Genomic DNA, 19,856 nt, shown 5'->3' on the forward strand with positions numbered 1-19,856 from the left:
TCTTTTCTGCTGCATATTAGTTATTTGACTATTCTAAGCACTTAACATTCTTATATTAGACTAAACAAAGACTTCCAATCTTGCTAGCATTCTTTTTTTGTTGTACTAAAGCAGATAAATATGATTTTAAAATTGGAAAAATTAAAATGCTTCATCTACCACTGACGTTGCTAAAATAACTTTTAAAATGACATTTCAGTATTTAAAAAACAAAAGAAACATTTATATATCATGATCAGAAAATGTACTCCAACCCTTTGAAACAATTCAAATACAGCATTATCAGTGCTATGCTTTTGCATGTCGCCTTCAATAATTTAAGGCCAATTATCCCAACAGAAAAGCATTAACCAAAATCCGTGTTTCAAATCAACAAGCATGTGCAAAACATACATGATCCTTTGTTAAGGACTGTTCCCATTCCAAGTTTTTCTGCTGTATGTAAAAGAAATCCTGTCCCAGCCACACACAATTTTCAGGATCGCTTTTATCCTCATTCACAAAGTATTCTCAGCACAACTTTTTTTATGCAGTGCTTATCTTTGTTAGGCCAGGTCTACACCTAAAAATTAGATCAATATAATTGTCTCTCAGGGGTGTGACATAGTTAGGTCAACCTAACTCATACTGTAGATGCAGTTAGTTAACACCTCTTGGAGAGGTGGATTAACTACATTGACGGGAAAAAACATTCCATCAATATAAGAAGTGTCTACACTATGGCACTATAGTGGACAGTGGCAGCACCGTAGCTGTGACGCTGTAGCATAGACATGCCCTTAGGCACCTCAAGCAAGAGACGTCATACTTCCACACACCTCTGCCCCTGCCCAGTTCCCCAGCACTGTGTTAATAAAACATGACGTAAACCGTGAAGGACAAACTTTATAAAGTCAATCTTGATATAAAAATATGTACCTATAATTCTGCTAACTTAAGTTGCATCCACTTCCTCAACCAGGGTAACATTATTTCCGAGTGAAACACAGAGTCTCTGTGGCAACATTACTTCTATGCATAATTTAGCCACCTTCTCTGCCTGGTCCAGTCCATTGTTTAATTTTGCAGTCAGTCAAAGTCTATCCAACCCAGTAACTTCTTTCCAGCAATCTAACCTATCACCACTTGCCCTGTATTAGTAAAAAGGGTCTACGGATTAGGAAAGGGGAATGGCAGAATGTTAAGATTTTGGGGGGGTGGGGGTGGGGGAGGAGTGTTTATATTCAACCCGTAAAAACACTTTTAGCTAAACAGGAACAAACACAAACCATTCAGAATATCATAGGCACAAAGCCAAAATAGTGAATTAATTTGTGAAAAAACATTAAGAAACTATTAGAAATTACCTTTTAAAAGTGGAGATTGGTATTCCTTTTATCTATTCAAGCCATAGATTTATCTATGCTTGTGCATTATGTAGGGAAGTGTGTGTATAGCACTAATGTATGGGTGCAATTTTCCATCCTCCTCTAATTAATACTCAAACAACATGCTGGCTACTTTCAACTGCTATTTGCCCACCCATTAAACCTCCCATGTTGTAATAGCTCTGTAAGCAAACTCTTAAATTCAAGTGCTACTTGAGAGAATGCCTTAGCAGAACCTTATCACTGCACCACTGAACCAGTGACCTAAAGTTCACATAATAGTGTAAGTTACTCTAATATTGTCTAACTGTTTGTTCACCTCCCTCCTCTAAGCAGAACAACTATCTTCCCTGACTGGCAAGAACTGAAAATTTGGTATGAGTTCTTGGACTGTTAATTATGACCCAGAATTCTAAAAACAAACAGTCTCCTGAGTAAGCCCATTCGCTCGTAGCACCAGTGTGCATTTCAGATTTTTTTTAAATACTGGGAATAAAAGAAACACCCAAAATAAAATATCAAAGAAGAAAGCACCTTTAATTAATATTAAGATGGAGCTACAAGCTAACTAAAGACAAAAAATCCAAACATTTAGGAATGTGTGGCAGCTGTCATTTTGAATTCCTTACATTTTTTCTTATGCATTAACATTACTTAAACAAAGCTTTTATATAAGTTTTTACACTCATATTTTAATTTACAGAAACTTTATCGGATAATAACTTTTATTCATCAGATGCATAGAGCATGCTCTCGCTCTCTCTCTGACACACACACGCTTTTACATATCTCTATGTACATTCCACACTCAGCATAACAGCAACTAAAAAAATATTTATTATTGTACTAATCCATAATATGAGCTGTCAAGTGCTCAGATTCATTAAAGGACAATGGATGGGGGGGGGAACACCACCACCTGTATTTGACCATTAACCAAGTTTTAAATGGCAATGGATAGTCTTGTTTTTGATTGAGGAGATGGTTGGGAGGTTTTTTTGTTTGTTTGTTTGTTTTGAAGGGCTAACGGGCCTTACTTATATTATGGACAAATGAGCACATACATGTTTTTAAAATGTAAAATCATTAAATAATTTATAAATATAGAAAAATGGTGCTCATTGTTGTTAGAGTACTTTTACATCTCTAGAGTAAAATCTTACCTCAGCAGCTCTGCAATCATCCCTAAAGGACAAAACCAATTTGCAGCAGCTGTGGACAGTTACTGAAACCCAGAGCTTCAACAGATTAGTTAAGGAAGCATGTTCAAGGTTAAAATGCCAGAGCAATGTTACAATGACTCTGGTTCTGACTCATATAAACTGAATTGCCCTCACAGGATTGGAGTTGGAAACTTGTGAGTTCCCTCAGCTTGCCTTCTCTGAGCTTATGTTTCCACTATATAGCAAAGCACATAGATGGGGGGGGGGGAGCAGTTTGAAAATTGCTTTGGAGGCAAATTGCTATTCTCTGTTTATCTGCATTAGTACTCATGTTTTCTGGTTTGAATTGTTTCATGTAAACTTCAATTTACAGAAGTACCGATGCTCATTCCTGTCTAAATGCAAAAGGTGATTTGATGTGCTTGTTAACCGCATTACTGGCATCTATTCTTTTAATCACTGACAGAGAGGGTGCTGAGGAAAGTGAGCCTTGTGAGACCCTCTCTAAGAGCTATTTTTATAGTGTAGGACAGTGGGAGGTTTGCACGGCACAGATGCCAACCCCCTAGTGTAGACATACTGCACCAGTGTAAAAGCTGACTTGAGCTGGTGCAGCATTCATCCAATAAGGTTCTGCATTGGTGCAGAGATATATTGGTACAAAAAAAGTCCAATGTATAAAAGCCCTTAGGATGAGAGGGTAAATACACTGACCATACCCATTCAAGCCTCGAACTTACTCCTGGAACCACGAAACAAAGATGCCTAAGGTGCTGTTTGTTCTGAAATTTTAAATCTATCTGCTATGAACAAGTCTTAGACAGCCAATTTCTTTCACAAAGGCTCCTGAACAGCCATCAGATAAGTATAACAGATTTCAGCCACGACCAACTTGAGCCCAATCTGAACTGGCAACCTAAAGTTAAAAGGCCCTGCTTTCCTGTATTGGCTTAAAATCACCAAACTTTTGAATCATACCGTTTCCCAGTATCTTTGTTGTTTTACAAAATTGGCAGTAAATGTTCTAACTGGGTGAGGGGGATGTCAGTTTATGAATGACAAAGCAACTCAAACATTGGAATATAAGGCATATGATGATTGCATCATTTTATATGGAAGAAAAGATGACCATTTTAAATTTAGAATTGAAAATGCTGACACATTAGGAGAGTGATTAGCAGAAAGATTATAATGCATCTGACATATTGAAAGATGAAGAGGCTTCCATCATTAATACTGAATCATATGTAGGAGGGGAAGAATTATTACAAGTCGAATATATAGGGGGACAAAGATTAGAATGAGTCTGACATCAGGGGAGGAGAGTTACCATGCATATGACGCAAACACATAAAATTATAGTGCAGCTGATATGGGTAAGATTTACTGGGGAAATGACTGTTGTTTTGCACCATTTAATGTAAATTATCTAAGCATAACAATCTTATTTTTTTATTTCTTAAGTACCTAATAAATTAGGCTATAAATTTAAAGCAAAGTAATTTTCAGGAGAACTAAAATAAATTTACAATACAGTACATTGTCTTTATCAGTAGAAATACTAAAATAAATTGTATTCAAAGGGTTGGTGCACTGAAGTTTTTAACTAACCAGGAAAACATCTGCACATCAATAATCTGGAATAATCACATATTTTATTGAGTAATTACTCAATAGGATATTAGATTATATTACCAACTGTCATTTCAATAGCAAAAAATACCTATTCTAGCAAATGATCTGCTTATTTTTCTGCAAACATGACTCATTTTATAAAATGAGCAAGGTAATTATCACTGAAGGATAAAGAATCAGCCTAGACAATATATGATTATATTTAAAAGCAGAAAGCAAACTTCCCATTGAACTTTGACAGTTTGTAGTAATTATAATTTTTCCTTTCAAAGGATTTAAAATGTGTCCACTGAATTTCTTGCTGTTTGGGAAATTGACAAAAGGCTTCAAAAGGTGTTTCCATTCAACTGGATTTTTAAGATTCATTTATTACAGTAGTGCAGTTGTTTTCTCTTAATCTTATCAAATACTAAAAATCAATTAACTGATTCTTCCGGTGAATTAAACCGCTTACCTTTGAGCCTCGCTCATTAAAAATAATTTCAACATCTAAGATTTTACCAAATTGCTGAAAAGAAATAGAAAAGTCACATGAACATAAGAAAATCTGAGAACATAATAACAGAACTGTAGCAAAGATATTTCATAGTATTAGAAGATTTAGTACCTCATATATATATAAAGATATTAAATTACAGGCCAGCCAAGCAATAAAAAAATGACAAACTGAAAGAGCAGCTGAATTAAATGCATGTTGTGATGAGCCTGATACACAGCTAAAACTGTACCACTACCATTCTGCATAATCAAGAACAGCAATTAAAATATAGTAGCACCTACTGCCTGTGAACCACATTATGGTTAAACTCATATCACAGTGACGTTAAAGAGAAAAGTTGGTGAGGTAATATCTTCTATTGGACCAACTTCTGTTGGTAAGAAAGAAGTTTGTGAGCATACACAGAGCTCTTCTTCAGGTGAGATGACCTGAAAAAGAGCTCTGTATGAGCTTAAAAGCTTGTCTTTCTCACCGTAAGAGGTTGGTCCAATAAAAGACATTACCTCACCCACTTTGTTTCTCTAATACCCTGGGACCAATATGGCTACAACAACACTGCATATCACAGTGAAGTGAAAGTCCCAACATTTTACATACTTTTCAATGGCTTTTCAGTCCTCTTATAATGATGTTTGTTATAGGTGAGATCCCACTGTGCAACTCCCCTTAGAGTGTAGCAATCACCACCCACCAGACAGGTATTAAATGTTGCATTTAAAAATGATTATCACCTCCCACTCTTCCTCAGAGGAATATTAGCCACTTGGTCTTGTTCCAGTTGCTCCCAGTGGAATGAAGAGGAATAAGGACATATTTGCTACAGCTACTTCTGGCTGTGAGTAAAGATACAAGGTGAAATCCTGGCTTTATTTAAAAATCAAATGGGAATTCTGTTACTGATTTCAGTGGAGCCAGGATTTCACCCATATCTTCTAAAAGGATACCCCACCACTTCCAAAGAACATAAAGAAAGACACTTCCACCAGTGCTGAGTTTTTCCCAAACAAGCCCTGTCCTACCTTAGTGAAACTCTACCGAATGGGAAGGTTACTTGTGCGTAGGAATAAACCCTACATCCTGTAATAATAATTACTATTATTATTGGTTTATCATAGCCCTAGGCACTGTTCAAACATGCAAAAAGGCACAGGTTCTGTCCCAAAGAAAAAAGTTTCACTATACCTGCTTTGGGAAAGGGAATGAACGCTAACCCTGGGCAGGATTTAGTATAGATAAGTCAGAACATTTTTTGACGTGGCACATTTTATGGTGTGACGCTTTCTAGTACATTACTCAATGTGTCATGTTCTGCTATTTCATGTGTCACTAATGTGTCATGTGAAACCGTGTAACTCTGGTGAGGCAATGTCAGTGACAAACAATATACTACAATGGAAAAACAAAATAATGCAGGCAGAAGCAGAATAACCTAGTGAGTGTATAATATACTACAGAAATTAGACTCTACTCCAGTCTACTAAGTACCTTAAGATATGTTAAACACATCCATGGCAAGAAAGATAAGAGTTCCTTTTATTGCTTTAACTTTTTAGAAAAATCAGCACACACTTGTTATCCTTTGCCTTCCGCCTCCTCCCCCCCCCCAGTTACATTTATCTTCCAAGTAACAAATGCATTAACCACTATTGTTAGCTTATAAGCAGACAATTGTTTAATGTTTAAACTATAATTCGTGTACATATAAAGCTGGGTGAAGTTGGACAAACAAAACCCAAACTAGTAAACAGGCCTGCTCTCCTCAACTCATGCTCCTAAAAAGAAATCATGTTCATAACAGGATCAAGATGCAAAGGAAGGTTTCAATATCAGGCTTCATTTCAGAAACTTCACTATAATTCGCAAGGATAGGAATTTGAATTTCCCACCAGTTCAGAAACTCAGATTTCTCTGCACAGGTTGGTTTAACACTGAACAACTGAAAAACTGAGTTTGTCTCAGCTTGCAAGTGGGAGGCTTAATGCAGCTATTGCTCCAATAGCGTTTCTGTTACCAAGTCATATGGAAGCTGGGGAATTCCTGTCATCTTCCAATTTGGAAGTAAGACTTATTTGAGTTTTCTGAATCCTAAAAACTTGGAATGCAAACACAAATTAACTTTAGTTTGTTTACAGTTGGATTTTAACACCCACAAAACAACTGTTGCATTTTGTGCATTTAGAAACAGAATCTACCTGTTTTCTGAGTTGTTTTATTTAAATTTAATTTTAACTGATTAACATACATTTATCCTAGGAAGTTCTCATACATCATCAGATTCGTTACAATTTTGTGCTCTGAAATGTATGGCATCAGAAACACCTTTGTATTTGGTGGGGGGAGAGTTGCTAGGGCAATTCCGATAGGTTTATGTGAAAATATCCCTTTTTCCTACTATCATGTCAGGATTCAGTTCTTAGTACATATTTAAGTAGATACTTCTTCTGCTCCATAAGACGGTTAAAAAAAACAACAACTAGAAGATAAATTCATTATAATATATAATGAATTTAAGTCAATTACTCGACATATTTCGTGTCTTCTTGACTTTTAATGGGACTCTGTTATTAAGTGGGACTCTATCATATATTAAATAAAACTCATACACGATATAAGTGTGTGTGTGTGTGTACATACATCTAGTATATATTCATACTCACATAAAATAGCTGCAGGTTCAAAATCTAATACAATATGCTACTCCGACATAAGAGTATCTGTGAGTTATTTATGTTTATTAAGATGATATGAATAGGTGCAAAAAAAGCAGGTCCAGTACTGGAGTATCATCTGGCCATGTCTAATTCTTTGTGAAAGGAGGTTAATAATAATGCAGTTGTAGGCCAAGTAATGCCTATTTTTTACTGCTATGCTTTTAAAGATCCACAACCACAGGTGTGGAATTCAAGATGAACAGAAGACTTCACAAGAGAGTATGTAAGTGTGTAATAAGTTAAGCCAGTATTAATTACTTGCTTTCTTAGAGTACAAAAATATATGATATTCTGGAGATCTGCCATCACATTATAGCTCTGTAGAGTACATATAGCATTGTTTCTCCTTACAAGTAGGATAAGCAAGTCAGGCAATTAGTTATGAGTAAAGGGGGCTGGGGGGAAGGGTCTTCCAATGGAAAACATTATATGATCTTAACTTTAGGTATTGCTGCTAGCTCCACCTATAATGTAAAGGTAATGCTTCTTTTAAAATGTGACAATAATAAGCATGCAAACAAAAATAGAGTACTTACCCCAAACATTTGTCTGAGATCTGGATCTCGAAATCTGAAGGGTATATTTGAGACATGCAGCCGTTTCGGCTGCGATTTGTTTTCTGTGTTTTCAGAGGATTGTGTCTGTTGCTGGCCGTCAGTCTGTGCTGCATCATCTGTCTGCTAAAAGAATTAAAGCAAAATAAAGTAAAACATGCTCTAAGTATTGCTCTAGTTGTAGATATAAAAATAGTGGTGGGTTTAACTCTCAGGCAAGGCACACAACTGAAAAAGAAAGAAGGAATCATTCAAACAATGATGTAAAAGAAAATCTGAAGTTAGAGATGTGGAATATCTATTAATTCACCTAGTCCATTGTTACATCTATTTCAACAACATAGAACTTGGAAAGAAACAAGCAATATGTGGAAGAAGAATATAAACAATTATGTTACATTTATAAAGGTTTTTAAATAAATGAAGAATAAATATTTAGCTCTGAATTATAACATTGTGGAAACACCTTTAGCCTCCATTGGAAACTGAAGCATCATGGGCAGAAAACAGCCTAGCAGTAATAGCACATTATAAACTATCATGTAAGAGTAGAACTTGGACCTTCATGCAGATGCCAATAAGGACTTTCACTCAACTTCAGGAGGGCGGAAACACATCACGCCATACTGGCCATTTCATAAGCAGTTAATGTGCTTTAGAGGGTAACTTTATCTGGAGGAACAGTCACCATTACTGAAAAGGCCTTGAATGTTCAAGGAAACAGAAGTACTATTAGAGGCAATGTAACAAGTTTCAAGAATGCCCAAGATAAAGATGAAACCCAGAAATTAACTTTTGAAGAGTTTCACATAGGAACAAGAACATGTAGAGTTCATCAATGGCATTTCTATGGGAATTCTGTACTGCAGATTTTAAATGATGTCTTACATTCGGATTACATCACAGCTGAAGTTTGCTTCCATTTAAAAAACCCAATTAGGAATTACAAACATTATTATTAAAACACATTGAATTATTAATAGCATTATATCAGTCATCTGAAAATTAAAATTTATCATCTTTAGTCAAACAATATTTTGGAGAAATCTCTGTGCTGGTTTCTTTGATGACAACACATAGGGCCTAATTAATCACTCTGTAGCATATGTATATGCAAAAGTAGGAGCATTTATGAATGTGTGTGAAAGACAGAGGCTTAATTTTTGTATACATACAGATTCACACAAGAACACAATGTTAGAAAGGGAAGAGGAAAGAATGCAGCAGGAGAAAAATGGAAGAATGAAAATAGATTCAGGGTTGGTGACGAGAGAGTGATTAAAGACTGTCATCACTGACCATTCATTATGCCAAGCACATTCCACCATCATGTCCTGTGGTGGCATAAGTGACCATAAAGGATGTCTAGAAGACAGGCAAACTGGCAAGATAGTTGAAGAGGTTTGAGTACAGAAGCAAGTTGCTTTTCTCATGGATAATGGCCAGGAGCAGGATGGAGGCCCTCACATGGCGAATATGGGGTCATGCTATGTTACTAAGTTTTGGCAGCCATGCCAACAGAGTTGCACATAAAGTACCAGTAACAACGCGCATAGCTTTGTTAAGTTCTACATCGAACAGCCTCGCATGAGAAAAGCGACACCAGACAGGAGCATAGTATTCTGCTGTTGAAAAGTAGAAGGCAAGTGCTGATGATCTAAGTGTCCAGATGCTTACACTCTAGGTTGAGCCACCCAGTTTTCTGAGCAAGTTGTTCCGAGAGCTAACTTTGGCTGCTGTCTTCAAGTGGTTGCAGTACATCAATGACCTATCCAATGTCATGCTGAGGTAAACTGGGTGTCGTTTATACTGTAAGTGTTTGTCACTTCAGAAAATATTTAGCTCGTGGCTTGCGCTTGCATTATGCAGATGAAATAGAAACCGCCTAACAAAAGCTTGGCAGCAGGTGCCATCGACCACAGAAGTCTGCCATGAGCTTCGTATCATGGTTCAGGACCTTGTCAATTTCTGAGAAGGACTGAGCTTGATAGCTTCAGCTAATGTCAGCATAGATAAACTTGCATTAGAGTGTTGCTGGCAAATCGTTGATGTACACATTGAACAGTATTGGTGAAAGAACTAAACCTTGAGAAAGACTATTAATCTGACACTTCCACGAACTGCAAGGGTCACCCATGTGTACTCAGCGGCACCTGTTTTGGAGGAATAGCTCTACTACTTCGACCACCCAATGTAGGGAAACTCAAGAGAGTTTACACAGAAGGCCTCTGTCCCAAACTGTGACATAAGTGGTGGTCAAATCTATAAACATGGCTCTGATCTTTAGATTTTGTTGAAAATCATTTTTGACAAATGTGGTCAAGGCCAAGACTTAATCTCAGGCACTGTGTCCTTTCCTGAATTCTGCTTGGTCAACGTGAAAGACATCGTCCAACTCCAGAGTGATTTGTTGGAGGATCAAGCACTCACACACCTTAAAACACACTAACAGCAAGGATATTGGGTAGTAACTCGCTGTGTTCTGGGGGTCCTTGCCTGGCTTGAGAATGGCAATAATCTTTGCTTGACGCCAAGTGCATGGTAACTTGGGTCAAGTGAATGACCCAAGGTCACACAGCTTTAACTGTTGTTTAACATTTTGTTTTGTAATTTTCATATATTCTGAGGATACTTCAAAAATTCAAGTGTACTTCACACGGGTGCAGGGATGTGTTTACAACAATTAATTGCAGGATTGGGACATCGGACTGTTAAGCATAGACTGACTCTTACTATGTGTTTGTACAGCATCTAGCACATTGGGGTCCCCATTTCAGAGCCTCTAGGTGCTATTCTAATAAAATGCAAATAAAATAATACCATAAAATTGCATATTTTGTCTGTGTGCACAGCCTTACACAGTTTCATTGACTAAGTAATAATTAATAATCTCTCTCTTTCCCTATTAGTCCCCTATCAAGTGTGATTTGAGCTCATGGTTTTGAAATAACACATACAAAACTTAAGAACCAAACTGAGCAATGTGGCCTTCCCTCCTCTAGATCCATTTTGCTTTCCTCCCCGATTGTCTAATTCTTTCTTGAAAGATGTTCAAGATTGCAACTTCAATTTCTGTCTTTGGTAGTTCCATCCACATGTTAATTCCAAGCCTTGTTCTCAAAGAAAATAAAACCAAATTTTAGGCCATGTTTACACTACCAAAATGTATTCTTACAGCAATATAGATAACTTGATTTAACACTGTACCTCCACTATACTTATGGTTGAGCTAGGCTCTCTACACAGAAGTTAGCAAGTACAGTGCCTTGCTTCCACTAGGATTTTAGAGGATACTATCTTGCTGTAAAAATGAACCATTTGTGGGAGTGAAGGCTTCACCCTAAACCCCTTACAAAATGTGTTGGCACAATGTGTACAACTGGGGTAAAAACACCGAGTGAAATCCTGGCCTCATTGAATTCAATGGTATCCCCCCAGTTATTTTGAATGTGGGGATGATTTCACCTATTGTCTATGTTTGGTAGGTGAGCATCATCATGATGTATACACATGCAGGAGCCAGTTCTGCAAAATATGGAAAACTCCTTATGCTAGTGAAGCATTTTCTAGTGGCCTGAGCAAGTGACCACTAACTAACTCTCACACTGACTGTCAACAGCTCCACTGAACTTTCTTTTTCTGCTACCTCCCTAGATCATAATAGTATTATGGGGATTCATCAGCGAATATCTGTTAAACACACTGCAGATTAAAAAATGTGATTAACTGCTATGCATTAATATTGTTATTTTAAAGAGATAAGAACATTTTCTGTCCTGAGCTGTTCATGCCATTATCTAAAAATAGATTGAAGTATCTAGAATTTATATTTGGAAAACCGTTCCATCCAAAATCATCATGAGGATTACATTAGTGGGTCAGTCACTTGAACAGAAGAAATGTGAAGGTAATTTGGTGTATGGTGGTAGGTGTGGGGGGGAGGAGTGACAGGAAAGGGTGGAAATGTAATATTAAGGAACAATTTAAAGTCAATTAGAGTCATTTGAACTCAGTTACAAAATCCTGAAGGTGCTTTTTAGCTTCAGGAACAAAAGATGCCCCAGGAAGAAATGATATCATCAATATATTGTATAAATGCAAATTGGAAAAAGTAATTTCTGTTCATTGTATTAATATAAATGATGAGAAACAAGACGAGAGGAAGCATTGAACCTTGCAGTGTTAGTATGCCTGAAAAGTTAGACAGCTTTTGTACCGCGAGTAATAATGGAGACATTGTCATCAAACCAGATGAGGCCCTGAAGATGATGCCAAACCGGATACATTTTGGAATTATGCTGGAGTTGTAGACTGCCTTCACAATAATCTGACTGTGAGTAACTGCTGTACTTTGTTTTTTGGGTTGCTGTTGTTTTGTCTGTTTGCTGATTTTTAAGTGCAGTCTTTATTTCACAGAAAAATGTGAAATCTAACTGAGCTTCACCGAACAATGTGTCAGAGTCAAGGTATTTAGGGTTTGAAAACCAGCTATGTCAGAAATTGTTTTAGTATGTTTAAGTGTCATACCTGTCACATCCCTTATAAGGACCTCAGACAAAAGATTAAAACTGTGTGGGGAAAGGGTTTGCCAATGGTAACCAAGTATCTATCCAACACATGTTTATAGCCCCAGTAGCTGCAGGAATTTTCAGGGAACATGGGTCCATGCTAACCAAGATCAAAATAGGTGACAAATTGAAATTCAAAGCCCTTATTGCTGAAAGAAAAGATACTCTTTAATGAAAATAATTCATATTAACACTGAGGACATAAGATGCACCGAGCACATAGGTGGTACAGGTTGAACCATGAACAGTCTCCCAAGGGGAAGCCTCAAAGCTTTTTATGGATTTCAAACCTGGAGTGAAATCCCACCTTGCATTACTTATTACAGTTCCCAGAATATTTTCATTGCTGAATGCATCCCCAGCAAACTATAAACAACAACATACAACACAGAAATATCTACTTTAAAGGCCTCTAGCTGATATTTTCTTAAAGAATTAACTGAAACCAAGAAGCACAGCATTCAGTCTGTACAGCACACCCTGCCTGCCTTCATACAACCTGGGAATAAGAAGTCACCTCTTGGGAACATGTCTTTCAGAGAAAGTGGGTGAGAAGCGCACCTGCTGTCAAGCAAGGTGGAGATGGAGTATATCCAAGTCTTTTTTTTTTTTGCTGATGGCTACAGTACCATCCCTACCACTAGGCAGCATCAGCCAGTCCTAGATTTTGAACCTGCCAGTCACAAGCCACCTTGTGTGTGCCAAATCATTAGCCTACATCAACAAAGATGGTTGATGCTGGCCCTTCCACGGGGCCCATACTAAACATGCTTCAGGAAGGGGTGTGAAGCAGCGGTTACTGAAAAGTATTTTGTCCCTTTTAGAATTTTAGCTATAAATTGAATAAACTAATTGTTGTACTTGGTTTTTTTTTTTAAAGCTATGTTTTTAATGTAACAAAGCCTTTGGGATAGTAAAAAGCAAACCTGTCTATAATAGTAATTGCATCATTCAATTGTAGTACTACCTGGGATTTCGGCCGGCCTGGGTCTCCTCCAGCCCAAGGGGGGCTCTCTGGGTGGAGAAGTTGGGGGGTGCTTCAGCCACTGGAGGGGCCAGGGGGTCTCAGGGCTCCAGATGTCAGGGGGCAGGCGGAAGGGGTGGAGCCAGGGACTAACCTCCCTAAAGGGGGGCTCCACCTGCTGCCCATGTCTATGGGAGTATAGAGAAAAATACATTGACATAACTAAAGGTGGGAATAACCCAAAAATCTGTAGCTGAACTCTACTGCACTTCCTGGGAGTATGGTCAGACCCAATCTTTATGTATCAAGCTCATCTTTTGTGTAAATATTTCAGCTAGCCTTAATTTCATTTCACAGTAAGAGAGCATCTGAAGCCAATGCATTATTTCCAGGGCTCTGTTCCTTTTTCCGTAGAATTATCAGACAAATGACTGATTAATTCATTTATTTAATTTTTGTGAATTTTCAAGACCAGGATGTTATTTTGATCATTTTCTTTTTATGGCAATTAATATCACCCTATAGTGGAATCATTACTGGAAAGCAAGGTGGTAAAATGATGACAGGACTATAAAACATCATTAAATAGCCTAAAGTATTCCCCTGCTATTTTTAAAGTTTGAATTTATCACTGGATTTGGAAGGGATGTAGCTTTTATGAATGACCGTACCACATCTTTAATTGGGGAGGGGAATTTTTTTGGCTGGCTGAATGAAGGGAACAGTGATTTATGGCTGGGGGCTAGGGAGTTGGGGAAAGAGGTCAAACTGCTGCAAAAGGGGAGAAGATGGGTACCAGATGGATGGAAGGGTTTAAGAGGGGCAGCCCCATGTGGTGAAGCCCTCTTTTACATGGAGCAGTTGGTTAAAGGAACAGAATGGGGATTTGGGGCTCCTCTGAGTGGTACGGCAGGGAGCCAACCCCCACCCCTTTCTTATAGCCCACCTTAACCCTCTTATGAAGGTCCCAGCAATGGACTGGCTGTGGGAGACTTGGATGGAAAAAGAGGGGGGAGCTGCAGAAGCCCCTGGGTAATTATTGAATGGTTAGCTGCACTGTACACTTTTATCTGCTGGGTATTCTCAGACATCTAATAATAAAGATGCGGCCTGTTTAAAGCCATATCAAATGTCTCCTGTCCTTCTTTCGGTTTTGCTGGACCAACAACTTGAATTCTACGGAATCCTACAGTGTGATTAACACAGACAGAATGCACATGATATGTATACGACATCTTAAAGTAAAAGCAGTTTTTAAACTGATAAACCATGAGGTGACCGATGAATGTCTTTTGGGCCTGAAAGCAGGTGCTGAGCACCCCCCAATTCCAACTAAAGTCAATGGGAGCTATAGGTGCTCAGCATCTTTGAAAATCAGGCCCTTAGTTTATGGATTGGCTTTCTTATATATGTCAATTATTACCATATTAGGTTAATTTCCAGCTCTGAGAATCAAGAAGCCATTTGTCATCTCCACCAAAAGGTCATGTCTGCCCATTTGCTGCATGACTTTTTTCTGGTTCCAGTAAGATTGCGTTTCTAATTTAAAAATCTTGATAAACAATTATAGCAGGTTATTGATAACTATTGCCCGGATGCAGCTATAATATGACTACAACAACATGCTTCTGATTATGAAGTGACTTATATAAACCCTTATTAGCATGTAAACCACTTACTAGATATTTTAATAAGCAATACCAAGAATTCAACAACATCCTTATGACATAAATGTTAAAAATAAGCTGCTAGAACTTTAATGTTTTAAAGATCGCTGATTGCATTCACCAGTACTTTAATATAGAATCGTGATACTCTATTTTCCATAATCATTTCTAACTCTATCAATAAGTCTGAGCTACACAACTTTAATCTTGGTAAAATTTGATTTAGGTATTGATGAATTTGGAGAGAAACTTTATGCAGGGCATGCATACATCTTCACAAAGAAATGTGTCTTCACATGTCACATTTAATTTATCATTCTTAGCCAACTTATATTTCCCTCTCCATCTCAAGCCTCCATCCTATGGTATTTTTGTTCTTTGATAGCTCACCTTTCTCTAGGCCTCTCCCCGACCTTAATCACTGTATTCTTTTAAAAAAATAGAAGTGTGCCTGACTGTTGGGGGTTACTGTTTGCTGCCCGTAAAGTGTGGGGAACAAGAAAATAAAAGCAGCACTATAAACAAGGAAATACATGTATCCTTATACTCATTAAAAGAGCTAAAGCTACATAACAAAAGATGCTTCTCAAATGACACAATTAAAGAGACATAGGCTACACTAGCAATATTTTTCATAAAGATAAGTATCAGACCATATTAATAGTTTTCTTACTATAGGCCTACCTTAACATAAGTAACTTGCCCCATTGCTTAGTGAGCATAATTGGGAAAGTGAATGGAAGATTAAGTTGTAAATAGGGGCTTGACAAACAGTGTGCTGGAATCCGGATTTCTGTGATACCTCAGATAAGCAGCAACACCCTGATGCTAAGAACTATAGACATGGAATGTAAAGATCAGGTTCCATGTAAACAGCACATGGACAGAGCATGCTGTATCAGGATATGTTCCTGCAAAGTAGCCAAGCCAATCAAAAAATGTGTGATTTAACATATAGCAAATGCAACGGAATGTTTAAATGTAAAGTACTTCTGGGGGAATTCTGCACCAAAAAATTTAAAATTATGTGCACAATATTTTAAAATTTCTGCACATTTTATTTGTCAAAATAACACAATATAATTACTCTCCCACTGTCAGCCCTGGGCTGCCACTGCCTGTGCCAAACATGGGTGGAAGTGCTGAAGGGAAATCACAAATTCTGCATGAAAAAAATAAAATTCTGAGGGGAACATTAATTCTGTGCAAATTCTGCATTGTGCAGTGGCACAGAATTCCAGCAGGAGTAAAAAAGGAAGAGGTTATCTGTGTAACTTTGAATGTGTGGTATGCCCTGTTCCCTCCGACTATGCTTAAGTCTAATCAACTCAGCATAGCTTTGTTGTATGCCAAATAAAGGAACCTGAGTGATGAAATTCAGAGTTGAATTGAGTGTTTTGGATCACAGAATGAAGCACTCACACACAACGGGGAGAGGTGTTCTGGATAAGCTGAGTGGAAAAGGTCTCGAACAGAATCCCAGCAATTACTCTGATAAAAAAATAAATGATCAACAAATTTAAATGTAAATTTGTGGCAATATGTTACTGACAATAACAGATATATTTTGAATAATTTTGTATGACAACAGGATACTAAAACCATATGGCATCTGATACAAAGAGAGCCTCTTTGGAATATCTGACATAACTCTTTGCAAGGATTCAATAACATTGCATACTAGCTCGAAAGGGGAAAGTAAAATGACACACACAAGAGAAAGACAACATTAACCTTCATTTTACTGCTGAAGTTAAAATGAGTTGCATCCATTTAAAAAACAAAACAAAACAGCTATCACCTTCCTTTGGCTCGCTAAATGCTTTGGATATTTCTACCTATTTTGCAGGAACTTATTTTTATTGATCTTCCTCCTCTCTTCCCTGCAATAATACACCACTACATAAGGCTATCCTGGCCCCCCCCCCAGTTCTGGTCAAATTACACACACCCCAAGGGAGTTGCATTTATACAGTATTCAAATGTTTTAAGTAATAGAACAGATTTAAAACTTCATTTAAGAAAAAAAACAGACTAGAGAAATATGGGACAAAATTCTGCTCTCATATACACGGGTGTAAACCCAGAGTAACTCCATTTTCTTCAATCATTTGTTTAGGACTGTTATAAACAAGAGCAGATGAATCTGGCCCAGGCACTTTTATAAGTAAACCTGCATTGACAGAATATGCTTTAGAATAACTAGATATTTAGTATATGATATTTTATATCTATATATTTGGTATGATATATAATTAAGACCCATTACTAAGATAGCTGAAAATAGCATAGTGTGTTTTGTAAGGAAGTTCTTTTTCCTTTTCAAAAATATTATTCAGTTAATTTAGTGCATTTAACCCAGTTCTAGAAATGTAAAACTTTTTTATCCAGAGTGTTAAGATTTTCTCCTATTATGGAGCACTTCAAAAGATGAGAGCGACATCCAAGAATCATGGCCATTCATTCATTTATGAGCCTCTCCACTAAGGCTGCAAAGTAATGAACAATTGTGATGTGGTCACTGTTCACTGACTAAAAAACTGAGACCACATCATTGCACATAAGCCATGTGACCTGGCCAAATTCAGATCAGTGACCTCAAAGTGAAAGGATGTGCATTTCATTAGCAATTTCTTGAGCCACCCTGCCCCACACTGGAGTCAAGTTCTTAAAATCAATTAAAAACACATTCAGTTTATAGTATAAAGATTACACCAGGGTCATTCCAATATCAGTTTTCCACTACCAGCATTACTTCCAATTATCACCAACCTATTTTAACTGAGAGGCTGTGAAATACAATGAAAAGTGGGGAAGTAAAATAAGGTAACTGTTGGTTCTGCTATAGGTTTCTTAGCACTAATCATTTAATTGACTAAATATTTGACAGAAATTAATATATTCCAGAAAACCAGTGAGCCATGTCTGCAGTTACTAATATAAATTCCCTACAAAGTGTTAAGTCTGGGCCAAATTGTAGCCCATTCTGCACACGTGCACCAGGTAACCCACATTATGGGGGTAAGAGCAGCCTCTGAAAAGTTGCTTCTCCAGCTCCCTTATAGGTAGACCAGGAATGGGCTGATCCTTGGGTCAAGCCCAACTTGTACCCAACGTGAATGGCAGGAGAGCCAAGTCAGTATGCTGGGGGACATCACTGCACCACTATAGAACAGCATTAAGATATGAGCCCCGATACCATGTGACACCAGTAGGCAAATTGTGACTCAAAGTCCCAATCTACTTCCAGGCTGCTCCTGGGGCAACACAACATTGCAGTGTCTCATACATGGTACTTGTGGCAAAGCACTATTTAGCCCAATGAAATGAAATGGCACCACATGTTCAATGTGCTAACGTTCCTGCCACAGAAAATAACTTGTATCCTCAATCCAAATTGCAGGTTTTACAAGAGAACAAACCATATCTTCCTCTTTAGCTTTTCCATATGCCACATGAATTTTCTGCTTTTTAACCACTGTCACTACAATAGATAATTGCATTCACAATTAAAACACATTTCAATTTGATAACTCATGGCCCAATCCCAAAGTCCTTACTCAGACTAGGTATGGGTTTGGCCCATTATAAATATATTACACATCAACAAGGCTATAAAACAGTACAAGATTCAGTAGGGTGTAGAATCAGGAACTGGAGTCTGCATAAATGGCTGTATGGTACCTGTAAGAGTGTTAGTGTGCACACATAGATGCACCAGTCCAGTGGGATCTTCCAGGGTATATGTACCTAACATGTTCACAATTATTCCAGTAGCTATGGGCAGAAAGTGCCAAAATGGCACCCTCCTAATATTGTTTCACCCCACACCCCCATTTTCCTCTTTTGGTGGTATTTACAGCTAGTGTTGACATTAGAATTAAGCTGTCCTTGCTCTTCTTGAGCACAAGGACTGCAACTGTGTTTGGTCTCTTGCTGGGGCACAAAGAAGGATGGAAAGGAAACTCTTTGTACCCTCCACACCAATTAGTGAAGACACAAACTGGGCCATAATGATTCTGACACTGGAATGCTGAGTGGCCATTCTAAGTTGTATTTTTTCTCTTCTTGTACTTCATTAAATTATGCCTGGCCTACTAATCTCTCTCTTTCAATTGCAATTACTTTGCAATTATTTCACTGCAAAATACCTCTGGTGCTCTGTGCAATCCTCAGTCACCAGATATTATAGGTTGGCTGTCTGTTCGCCAATGTGGAATAAGTGGTGGCCTCAGTCTAGATTTAGCAGGCAAGTATCCTTATCCCAACTGGCATCTTTGCAGCTATACAAGCAAGTATGTATTCAAGGTGGTGAAGCAGGTTTCTGAAGGCTGCACTGACACCCACACTTCTGAGTCCTCACGCTAGCTATATTAAAGCTAGTGGGGCTACATCTACATAAGCTGAAAATCAAACTCATGGCTGCAGTGTACGGGACAAGGCTAGCAAGAGGGAAGCTTGCAAAGCCTCTGCCCATGCTTTGTCTGAGCGGCAGATTAAAAAAAAAAAAAAAAGAAAACCTCTCTCTAGCAGTGTCAGTCTGGCACTTTTTGCAATATCACACACACACAAATTTAGGGAGAGGACACCCTGAATTGCTATATGTTCTACCTTGAATCACCAATAAAAACATTAGTAGAGAAAAGGCACAAAGGAAAAGAATGAAATTTTTTTTTCTAAATCTTCGGTAAATTTATGTTGTGTGTCAGCCCACATGTGTGCGTATAC

At 37.8% G+C, this 19,856-nt stretch overlaps 1 protein-coding gene across 36 annotated transcripts in view; it reads right to left on the minus strand.

Moving 5' to 3' along the window:
• Nucleotides 1–19,856, minus strand: part of RBFOX1 (RNA binding fox-1 homolog 1) — a 2,389,987-nt gene that overhangs the window by 134,097 nt on the left and 2,236,034 nt on the right. For all 36 annotated transcript variants that reach the window (XM_037911685.2, XM_037911680.2, XM_037911681.2 and 33 more), the window contains 2 exons: nucleotides 7,912–8,055; nucleotides 4,620–4,673 (listed from right to left, as the gene is read on the minus strand). In XM_037911685.2, the coding sequence (XP_037767613.1) occupies nucleotides 4,620–4,673; nucleotides 7,912–8,055 (198 nt within the window). The remainder of the gene's footprint in view (nucleotides 1–4,619; nucleotides 4,674–7,911; nucleotides 8,056–19,856) is intronic.

This window comes from Chelonia mydas, chromosome 10 (genome assembly GCF_015237465.2).
Source record: "Chelonia mydas isolate rCheMyd1 chromosome 10, rCheMyd1.pri.v2, whole genome shotgun sequence".
NCBI classification, from domain to species: Eukaryota; Metazoa; Chordata; order Testudines; family Cheloniidae; genus Chelonia; species Chelonia mydas.